At 49.2% G+C, this 11613-nt stretch overlaps 1 protein-coding gene across 1 annotated transcript in view; it reads right to left on the reverse strand.

The window, feature by feature from the left end:
- Positions 1-908: 908 nt before the first annotated feature.
- LOC103258533 (putative SEC14-like protein 6) overlaps positions 909-11613 on the reverse strand; it is a 17501-nt gene continuing 6796 nt past the window's right edge. The window contains 12 exon segments of the mRNA XM_008056202.1: positions 909-1021; positions 1187-1356; positions 1451-1590; positions 1665-1771; positions 4403-4486; positions 4615-4684; positions 5861-5938; positions 5940-5957; positions 6480-6610; positions 6613-6664; positions 6742-6801; positions 7601-7644. Coding sequence (XP_008054393.1) covers positions 909-1021; positions 1187-1356; positions 1451-1590; positions 1665-1771; positions 4403-4486; positions 4615-4684; positions 5861-5938; positions 5940-5957; positions 6480-6610; positions 6613-6664; positions 6742-6801; positions 7601-7644 — 1067 coding nt within the window.

Below are 11613 nucleotides of genomic sequence, written 5' to 3' on the forward strand. Positions count from 1 at the left end.
GAAATCTTAATCAGGAGCTTGAATGGAGTGAGAACAGGTTTTCAGATGCTATAACACTGGGAGGGATAGTGTGTGTGTGTGTGTGTGTGTGTGTGTGTGTGTGTGTGTGTGTGTGTGTGTGTGTGTGTGTGTAAGACAGAATTGAGAGTTAAAATTTCCTTCCAGAAGGGGGCATGGCTTGCCCCATCCTCTTGGGAACTGTGAATAATAAAACTATCTTGCCAATGGCACTGTTTCCTGATCTGCTGGCTATACTATGCCTCAAGTTTTCTATTAAAACACTTTTTAAAATTTGATTTTATTTTTTGAAACAAGGCCTCACTCTGTTGCCTAGGCTGGAGTGCAGTGGTACAATAATGGCTCATTGTAGCCTCAAACTCCTAGGCTCAAGAGATCGTCCCGCCTCAGCTTCCTGAATAGTTGGGATTACAGTTGTGTGCCTCCATGCTTGGCACGTTTAAAAAATTTTTTTTGTAGAGATGCGGTCTCATTATGCTGCCTAGGCTGGTCTTGAACTCCTGGGTTCAAGCAATCCTCCCATCTCGGCCTCTCAAAATGTTGGGATCACGGTAAGAGCCACTGCAACCAACTTCATACACTTTATTTTAGAACAGTAACTCATATCTTGGTGTTGGATCATAGAAAAGGGTCTCAGCTTTTGCTTTGCTTGAGGTCACAGGAGATTATAGCAGGACAGTGTGTCTGTGTGGCTTTGCTGTGGCCATCTTGCCACCACTAGGATACTGTCCCAGCATTTCCTGAGGAGCAGGCCAGCTGGGACAGACAGGCTGCAATCTGTTGTTGAAGGATTCCTATCCCCGGAGAGTTTGGAGGGTTCTGGTTAGGAGGCTGTGAATTCAGTGAGGATCTAGAGATCAAAGAGGAGGGTGCGGGGCCATACGGTTCACCTAGAATTTCACTGTCTTCTCCAATGAGGTTTGGTCTGGGAGCAGCACCTCCATGGTGTAGCTGATGTGTTTAGAATAAACTAGGCTGTAGGTGTTGTCAAACCTCAGGACATCTGCATCGAGGGACAGACAGAAAAGATGCCTCACCTGGGACCCCGTCCTCCACGGTGGTAATACCTGTGTGGGTATCCAGATCAGGGAACCACGACACTGGCAGGGCGTTGAGGCACCCTCCCCAACCCCATCTCCAGGTGGAGCCAGTCTCTGCCGACACTTACAAACCCCGGCCTTGACGCAGGTAAGGGTTCCATCCTCAGGCACCGTGTGGGCACTGTAGCGCTGGCTGGGCAGCACCTCCGTCATGTCCCCAGCCCTCTGGCGCTCCCCCATCTTGGTCTTCAGGAAAACCCCAAAGCCGATGTCCCCGCCATCTGATGCAAACTGCCACCTGCAGGGGATGACACAGCCCCACAGGTGAGCCCCCGGTTGGGCTCTGGGTCCCTCCCAGCTATGCCCAGGTGTGGAGCGGCTGCCGGCCCTACCTGAGCACACAGCCTGGGAACAGGATCTTGTTCTCCACCTGCAGGGAGGAGCTGCGGCCCATGGACACGGAGTGCTCGTACTGTATCCTCAACCTGGTTGCGCATGTAGTACCTCTTGGGCACCTCGCCCCATAGTTAATCTGTGGGTGAATGGGGTAAGTGGCACTAGACCAGGGCAGTCTCCCCTCCTCCTCATTCCCTGGGCACCCTGTACCTTGGTCAGGCACTTGGGGTTGCCATTGGGGTCCGTCATGGTCCCTCCAAACTCCACGGGCAGCTGGTCGGGGCTGATGAACTTGGGCAGCTCCTGCTTCCAGTTGTCTGTGTGGGAGCAAGAAGGGGACTCTGAGGGGTTTGGGAGACTCAATGGAGCGTGTGGGGGGCTGTGGCCAATGGCCACCCTTCCTGGTGTGCTTCTGGCACCTCCTTCCCTGAAGCAATCCTGCCCTGGGGATGGAAGCTGAATGGCTCTAGGTCTCTTCCTAGGGCTCAGCATGTGTTCCTGTATTGACCAGCTCCTCTCCCCAGGCCCGCCCCGCTCTCACTGCCCCTCTATGTCCTCCCAACTTCCACTGTTGATCCATTGGTCATGGACCAGCAGCTCCTGGAGCCTGGGTTTGAAACAGGAAGGCTGGGACCCAGGCGCCACATTCCCTTGGAGACTGAACTAAGCCTTCCAGATAGTCCTTGCCCTTGGCTCCAGCACCCACAGAATTGTAGGACTAAACTTGTGTCAGTTCCCCCCAAGCTGCTCTGAAAAGTTCTACAGACAAAGGAACAAGGGCACTGCAGGAACAAAGTCAAAGAAAGCAGAGGAGCTGGGCAAGGTGGCTCACACCTGTAATCCCAGCACTTTGGAAGGCCAAGGTAAGAGGATTGCTTGAGTACAGGAGTTCAAGACCAGTCTGGGCAACAGACCTTGTTTCTACAAAAAAATAAAAAATAAAAAAACTCGCCAGGCATGGTGGTATGCACCTGTAGTCCCAGCTGCTTGGGAGACTGAGATGGGAGGTTCTCCTGAGCCCAGGAGGTGGAGGCTGTGGTGAGCCATGATCATGCACTCCAGCCTGGGTGACAGTGAGAACTTGACTCAAAAAAAAAAAAAAAAAAGAGGTGAACACCCAATATATCCTGGGATAGGAACAGACTGTGTAGGCATAAAAACAATGGAAAAATCAAAGGAAAAGTCCCTCAAATTTACATAAAAACAAAACAATAAGTCAAAACTCAGATAACAGGCAAACTATGAACTGGGGAAAATGCTTGCCAGAAATATGATAGGAAAGGTCCGTGTGCTTAATGTGTAAAAACCTCTTATAACTCAGTAAGTAAAAAAACTTTTCTAGAAAATGAGCATGAGACACAAGAAGGCATACACAAAAAATTGAAATGACCAATTAATATAAAGAAAAAGTCCTAGCTGGGCTCGGTGGCTCAGCCTGTAATCCTGTGCCTTTGGGATGCTGAGGTGAATGGATTGCCTGAGCCCGCGGGTTCGAGACCCACCTGGGCAACTTGGCGAGACCTCATCTCTACAATAAATCAAAAATGAGCCAGGCGTGGTAGCGCACACCTGTAGTTCCAGCTACTTGGAAGGCTAAGGCAGAAGGATAGCTGGAGCCCAGCAGGTGGAGGCTGCGGAGGCCGGGAGCGGCCACTGCACTCCAGTCTGGGCGACAGAGTGAGACTCCAACTCAAAAAAATAAAAAAGAAAAAGTCTAACCTCACAAGTGATAAAATAATTCAATGTAAAACAATAATATCATTTTTCATTATAAAGGTGGCAAGAATATTTTAAATTATTAATGCCCTATGTTGGCACAAATGTGGGGAAATGGGCACATTCATACATAGCTGGTAGTGGTGCAGGAGTTAAATTCTGTGATCTGCGTGGAGCACTACACTATAAAAGGTATCAAAAGTGCTAATGTGGCCGGGTTTGGTGGCTCAGCCGGTAATCCCAGCACTTTGGGAGGCCAAGGTGAGTGAATAGCCTGAGCCTGCAGGTTTGCGACCAGCCTGGGCAACTTGGTGAGACCTCATCTCTACAATCAATCAAAAAATTAGCTGGGCATGGTAGCACGCGCCTGTAGTTCCGCCTACTTGGAAGGTTGAGGCAGAAGGATTGCCTGAGCCCAGCAGGTCGACACTGGGTGGTGGTAAGTGCGCCACTGTGCTCTAGCCTGGGCGATGGAGTGAGACTCCAACTCAAAAAAAATAAACAAATAAAATAAAAGTCCCAATGTGCATTTTCCTTTAGGGGAAAACCCCTCCATTCCTTCATTTCTAGTATTTTTATCCTGTGGAAGACATTGTGGATGTGTACAAAGATTTATCTTTAACGATCTTCACTACTGATTTGTTCCTAATGGTAAAAATCAAACAACCTGAACTTAAAACTTTACTAAAATGGAAAAATGTTTACCGCATGATAAGAGGTTACAAAAGGATACATATGTAGTATGAACCCTTTTAAAGAATATATTCCTCTGAGAAAAATAGTAAGTGTTAATAGTAGTTCTCTGGGTGACAGGATTCCCAGTCCCTTCTGTATACATTTGTGTATTTTTCAAATTTTTAAACCATATTAGTTACATAATTTGGAAAACCTAGCTCTTCATTTTACAGATGAAGAAACTGAGACCTGGACAGAGCAGGTGACTCACCCTCACAGCTAATAACTGGCAAAATTAACCCTCAAATCCAGATCTCCCAACCTCAAATCAGGGTCCCCACCCATTTGCCTCTGGGGATCTCTCAGACTCTTCCTAGCCCCTCTGTCCGCTGGCGGGTGGGCACATCAACCTTAGTTGCCACAAAGCAGTGGACCCTCAGCACCAGTAGGGTCCCTGAGCCCAGTGCCCTTGGATGCAGGAATCATGAGGTCTGTGGAAGGGGCAGCCCTCAGTTCCGGCTCTGGGATGGGAAGGAGCCCCCAGGTGGCTCACTCACCTCCCAGGATCACCACCTTCCTGTGTGTCTCCTGACTTATGTATGACTTGACCAGGGTGAGGGCCACAGTGAATAGCCTGGGGGCTGAAATGGGCACAGAGCTGCTACCACAGGCAGCTGACTGGGTGAGCAAGGCCCTGGGGTCTCGGGTGCCCACCCTCTTGCCCCACATCTGTCTCCAACTCATGCATATCCTGGGCTGGTTCACTCACCTCTCAAAACAATGAAACTCCTCAAAATCTCAGGGTAGTTTGCCTCAAGTGCTGAGCCAAACGCACAAGCCTGGGTGTCTAGATCCTGCCCCTTGCCTGCCTTCCTGCCCACCCTCAAGGCCCCTGAGGGCACAACCTTGGCCTCAGCTGCCAGCCATTCAAGGCCTTGACACAGGCAGCTCCAATGCCCAGACACCAAGAACCTACTCAGGCACAGAGAAGCTGCCACTTCTGGTTTTTTGGGTCCTCATCACAGACCCTTCTTGAAGCAACTAGTGTAGATTCTTGATAGGGGTGGGGGGAATGACCCCACCCATTCAGGACTCTGGAAGTTTCCCGCTCGTGTGGCTAAGACAATAGTTCAACTTCAGGAATGAGGCAGACTTTCTTTTAGCATAATATTCAAGGTTGCAAGAAATGGCTTTTTCTTTTCAATTAGAGATAATTTACATGCCATAAATTTCACCCTTTCAAAGTGTATAATTCAGTGGTTCTTAGTACAGTCACAGGGTTGTGCAACCATCACTACTATCTCATCCCAGAACATTTTTATCACCCCAAAAGGAAACCCATGGGCACTCTCCATTTCCCTACCCCCAGCCCCCGGTAGCTACTAATTGACATTCTGTCTCTATGAATTTGCTTATTCTGTACAGTTCATATAAATGGAACCATACCCTATCTGGCCTTTTGTGTCTGGCTTATTTTATTTAGTATAATGTTTTTGAGGCCTTTTCATTGAAAATTATGGTAAGAACATTAATGCAATTAAAATTGTTTTATGTTTAGGTTGTTTGCTATCCTGAGTGGAGGAGAAAGAAAGGAAGAGGTAGGCTGGCTGCTACTGGGCCCAGCCCTCAGAGTTGGCTTATGCCAGCCTCCTCCCTGAGGAAGCAGCAAGCAGGAAGGCCAGGGACTCAGAGGGGCAGGCAGGGGCAGGTTGGAATGTGAGCAGGGTGGGCATATGAGAAGAAGGGGAATCCTAGGTACACTGGCAGGTCTGGGGATGAGACCCCGTTGTGACCTGCCGGACATGAGATGGTAACACTGGGATGCCACACCCAACTTGGCATAGCCCTGAGAGGAGAAAACTTCCATACAATCAAGAAGCGAGGAGGTGTGACAGGGTGTGTGGGTGGGTTCTCTCTTGGCGATGGGGAAAGAGAGGGACCCCCGCCCCGCCCCGCCCACACCAAGTGCAGGCTCAGAGACCCACCTACCTGCATCCCTTGCAGGGCTACCTCACCTCCTGTGCAAACTCCACTCCTGGCTTCCACAGGTACCTCAGGCCCAGACCCTCAAAATCAAACACAACTGTGATTTTTCTCCACCTTCTTCCCCAGCTGCAAGGAAATGTCAGGAGGGGAGACCTGTGAGGGTCAGTTCCCCCCACTCGCCACCCAAGATGGGGCTGGGTCGGAGCACAGGTCACTGGCCTGGCTTGTCTAGACTATGTCTAGCATGGAGGTTTCCTGCCAGGGCCAGGGCAGGGGAAATCTCAAGGCATGCCAGGACCAGAATGGCCCAAGGCCTGCCTTCCCCGTGTTGGTCCATGGAAGGCAAAGTACTGGGTCACAGTTCCCTCCTGTGTCCGTGGGGCTGAAATCTCTGTCCCCCTCATCAAATGAGGCTGCAGTGGGCCCAGCAGGTCAAGCAGGACTTTGGGGCCAATCAGGGGAGGAGTTGAGTCCCCACTCAGTCACTTACTGTGTGACCTTGGGTCAGTCCAGTCAAGGGGCTCAGAAAGGTGGGTTCTGGGGGTGGAGCTCGGGGGTGGGGGCATGGTTGCTGCAGGGCAGCCTTGGAAGGTGCCCGGCTGTGGCTGCCCAGGGGGGCGGGCTGGGGAGGGCCCTGGGTGCCCCCACCTTCTGACTCTGCAGCTCACACTCCCGCAGGAGCAGCTCATAGCTCCGGAACTTGTCCCTGAGCAGCTCCTGTCTGGAGGCTGAGAGGAAGAGGTCCTTAGGGTCCAGGCCTCCCACTATGTGGTACCAGATGGGCTGCCCTCTCTGTCATGGCCGCAGATGCCATTGTTGTACAGACTGACCATCTGGACACATACGAGAGGGAGCGCAGTGCCTCGGACTGAGGGGCTGGGGAGCAGGGTCGGGCTTGAGGGAGGCTCACCTCTGGGGGCTGCCATGCAAGGATGTTGTCCAGATCCTGTTGCTTCCAGAACTGTACATGCTGCAGTGACACAGCAGGAGCTGAAGTTTTTCCTGTCCCTAAGGCCTCTGCAAAGACCTGGGGACACCAGGTCAGGTCCCTCTGCCTGCAACCACTGAGGGCTAGACCATTGCTGGGGTTCCGCTAACATAGCAATGGGGATGGAGAAGGATGGGGAAGGAATGGGACACAGGTCTGAGAGACACAAGGAAGGAGAGACCCAGAAAGGCCTGTGCTCTGTGGCTGTCTGTCCCTGCATCCTTCTGTGTGCTCCCACACTCTCTCCCCACATGGCCACCCAGGAGTCAGACTCTACTTCCTGGCTTCCATTCACCCTTAGACAGAAGCCTACACTCCCAACGAGGCCTGCAGGGCCTGGCTGATGAGCCTGGGCAAACCAAGTAGCCTCTTCTCTCTACAATATGACCTCCCTGTGCTCCTGGATTATACCCAGAGCATTCCCACCTCAGGGCCTTTGCACGGGCTGTGCCCTCTGCCTTGATCTTCACACACCTGCCTCCTTTTGGGTATTCATGCCCCACCTGAAATGTCCCCATCTCCCTTCCTACCTTCCCTGTTTTGGTGTCTTCATTGTACTTTCCACTCTCAGGAATCACCTTGTTTTTTCTTGGGTTTCTTTTTTCTCTCTTCCCATCACTGCACTCTCCCCAGTACCTAGTACAGAGCCAGGCTTACCTCCAGGGCTCTATAAATGGGTGTTCCATGAATGAATGAATAAATGAACAAATGAGTGAATTTGTGCCTTAGACTTGGGATAAGAATCAGGGCCAGGCTAGGCTGGGGAAGGTGTCTCCCTCACCTTCCGCAGCATGTCCTCTGATTTCTGCAGGTCAAAGCTCCGAGCTGCGACAAGAAACTGGGCTGTGGTTATGGAGAGAGCATCCCTGCCCTACTCCCAGGCCAGCTGTGCCCCCTCTTACTCAGAGGGCCCTATTCTCCACATGGGAAACGAAGAGGGCCGAGGTACCCTGAAACCCCAGAAGACTTGGCCAAGGGCCACTTGATTCCTTGGGCTGATAGTGGTGGTGTGTCCTTCGGCAGGCCTTGGGGCCCTTTTCCTACTGTTCCAGAAAAGTCATTGAGAAAACAGACCCTCAGAATCTGGTGAGTCACAAGGCTGAGAATTGCTTAAGTCAGCAGACCACAAAATTTTGGGCCCCGGGAGCCCTCTATACTCTTAAAAACGATCAAAGATGCCAACAAACTCTTGTTCACTTGGGTTATATCTGTCCCTATTTACCATATTAGAAATTAAAGTTGAAAAATGTTAAAGCAGACAAATATACAAGCACATAGTCTAGATCAGAGTGATAGTGCAGTCACATTGCATAGTCTCTGGAAAACCTCAGGTGTATACTTGTGGGAGGATGAGAGGCAAATAATTTGAAGTGTTATTTTAAAAATAGTTTAAATCTTTTAGTCCCCCTAAAAGGTCCTGGGAACCCTTAGGAGTTCCCAGACCACACTTTGAGAACTGTGAATGACTTTTTTTTTTGAGAGTCAGTGTCTCAGTCTGTCACCCAGGCTGGAGTGCAGTGGCATGCTCACAGCCACTGCAGCCTCGACCCGTTGGACTCAGGCGATCCTTCTGCCTCAGTTTTCCAAGGAGCTGGAACTATAGATGCATACCACCTCACACAGCTCATTTTTTGACTTGTTGTAGAGATGAAGTCTTGCCAAGTTGCCCAGGCTGGTCTCCAACCCTTGAACTCAGAGCAATTCTCTTGCCTTGACCTCCCGAAGTGCTGGGATTGCAGGCATGAGCCACCGCACTGGTGAAAACTGTGAATGACTTAAAATACATAAGGAGAATAAATCAAAAGATCATATCCCAACACTGTCACCAGCCTGTCATGTGGCTTTGGGCCAGTCTCTTCTCTCTTGGTTGCAATTTTCTTACCTCTCATTTAAGGCTTGCTAGCCAGGACCCAGCAGCCCCACTTCTTTTTTTGTTTGTTTTGAGTTGGAGTCTCACTCTGTCACCCAGGCTGGAGTGCAGTGGCATGCTCATAGCCACCGCAGCCTCAACCTGCTAGACTCAAGTGATCCTTCTGCTTCATCCTTCCAAGTAGCTGGAACTACAGACACATGTCACCATGCCCAGCTAAATTTTTTATTTTTTGTAGAGACGAGGTCTCACCAAGTTGCCCAGTCTGGTCTCGAACTCCTGGGCTCAGGCAAACCTCTCACCTCAGCCTCCCAAAGTGCTAGAATTACAGGCTTGAGCCACCACGCCCAGCCTTAGCCCCACTGCTTAAGATTCACCTAGGAAAAACATTTGCACATTTATGCGAAGGAAGTTTACACGGTTGTCCAAGTTTAAGTGTTTGTAATAAGAAGAAATAGAAAATAACCTAAGTATTTATCCCTGGGGGACTAGTTACATAAATGATGGCCCCTCCATGCTGTGAAATTCTATGCAACAATTAGAAAGGACGAGATGAATTAAAACACCCTCACATGGACAGATTTCTAAGCCGTGCATATTGTCTAATGAAAAAAGCAAGTTACCAAATAATGCTTGCAATATACGAAATAATGTATTTTAGGCATTTCTATTTTATTGTATTGTTTTATTTTAAATACATTCATATGTATTTCTGCACATGTACATGGAAATGCAATGAAAAAAGTCTGCAAGTGATTCTGGAAGAGATATTTGTACACAATGTTTACAACCGCATTCTTCAAAATAGCTAAAATGTAGAAGCAACCTAGGTGTCTGTGGATGAATGAATGGATAAGTGAAACATGGTATATCCATACAATGGAATATTACTCAGTCTGTTTTAAATTTTTATTGTTTATTTAATTTTTTGAGTTGGAGTCTCACTCTGTCGCCCAGGCTGGAGTGCAGTGGCATACTCACAGCCACTCCAGCGTCAACCTGCTGGGCTCCGGTGATCCTTCCGCCTCAGCCTTCCAAGTAGCCGGAACTACTGGTGTGTGCTAACACATCCGACTAATTTTTAAAATTTATTTATTGTAGAGACAAGGTCTCACCAAGTTGCCTGGGCTGGTCTCGAACCCGCGGGCTCAGGCAATCCACTCACCTCGGCCTCCCAAAGTGCTGGGATGACAGGCTGAGCCAATGAGCCCGGTCTACTCAGTCTTAGAAAGGAAGGTCATTCTGTCACATGCTATAACTTGGATGAATCTTAAGAACATTAAGTGAACTAAGCCAGTCACACACACACAAAAGTACTGTATGATTCTACTTAAATGAGGCAAATTAGAGTCATCAAAATCATAGAGGCAGAAAGTAGAATGGGGGTTGCCAGGGGTGGGGTGTGAGAGGGGAAAGTGGGAAGTTAGTGTTTAATGGGAACAGGGTTTCAGTTTTACAAGATGAAAAGAACCATGGAGGTGGATGGTGGTGACAGTTGCACAACCCGATGAATGCATTTAATGCATCTCTACTATACATTTAAAAATGATTAAGATGGTGGCTGGGTTCGGTGGTTCACACCTGTAATCCTATCACTTTGGGAGGCCAAGGTGGGAGGAATTTCTTGAGCCCAGGAGTTTGAGACCTGCTTAGCTGGGCATGATAGCTCATACCTGTAGTCCTAGCTACTCAGGAGGCTGGGGTGGGAGGACTGCCTGAGCCCAGGAGGTCAAGGCTGTGGTGAGCCGTGATCACTCCACTGTACTCCGGCCAGTGACAGAGTAAGACTCCGACTCAAAAATAAAGAAAGAAAAAGGTTAAGATGGTAAATTTTAAGTTATGTGTATTTTATCACAATTTTTAAAATTGGGAAAAGAAATCTGTAAGTTACATATAAATTGGCAAAAAACGTTACTTTTAGGGACTCTGGAGGCTTCAGTGTTAGTAATAAGGTTTGGATTTTTTACAGTGAGAATACTTCCAATGTTCCTCATGTAATTAAAAGTTAAAAAAACAAAACAAAGCCGGGCTCAGTGGCTCAGCCTGTAATCCCGCGCCTTTGGGAGGCTGAGGTGAGTGGATTGCCTGAGCCCGCGGGTTCGAGACCCTCCTGAGCAGCGAGACCTCATCACTACATAAACCAAAAAATTAGCAGGGCATGGTAGCGCGCGCCTGTAGTTCCAGCTACTCGGAAGGCTGAGGTGGAAGGATCACCGGAGCCCAGCGGGTCGAGGCTGCGGAGGCCGGGAGCGGCCACTGCACTCCAGTCTGGGCGACAGAGTGAGACTCCAACTCAAAAAACAAAACAAAACAAAACATAATAGGCCTGAGCAACATGGTGAGACCTCATCTCTACAACTAAAAAAACAAAAAACTAAAACGCTGGGTTCGGTGGCTTAGCCTGTAATCCCAGCACTTTGGGAGGCCAAGGCGAGTGGATTGCCTGACCCCGCCAGTTAGACACCAGCCTGGGCAACTTGGCGAGACCTCGTCTCTACAATTAAAAAAAAAATTTAACTGGGCATGATAGCGTGCACCTGAAGTTCCGGCTACTCGGAAGGTTGAGGCAGAAGGATCACTGGAGCTCAGTGTGTTGATGCTGGGGTGGCTGTGAGCATGCCACTGCACTCCAGCCTGAGCGACAGAGTGAAACATCGACAAAAAAAAAAAATAAGACAACCCCTTTGGATCCCCTCCCACTGTGGGAGCTTTTCTGTCCTCTCAATAAATCCTGCTTTAAAATAATAATAATAATAATAGAGCTGTTCACTTCCAGCCACTCTTCAGTCTTTTTGTTTTTTGGTTATAGCACAACTTAGATGTTTCTTTTTTTCTTTTTTTTGAGTTGGAGTCTCACTCTGTTGCCCAGACTGGAGTGCAGTGGTCGCTCCCGGCCACCACAGCCTCCACCTGCTGGGCTCCGG

This window comes from Carlito syrichta, unplaced genomic scaffold (genome assembly GCF_000164805.1).
Source record: "Carlito syrichta isolate Samal-C Ts95f unplaced genomic scaffold, Tarsius_syrichta-2.0.1 Scaffold302276, whole genome shotgun sequence".
Taxonomy (NCBI): domain Eukaryota; kingdom Metazoa; phylum Chordata; class Mammalia; order Primates; family Tarsiidae; genus Carlito; species Carlito syrichta.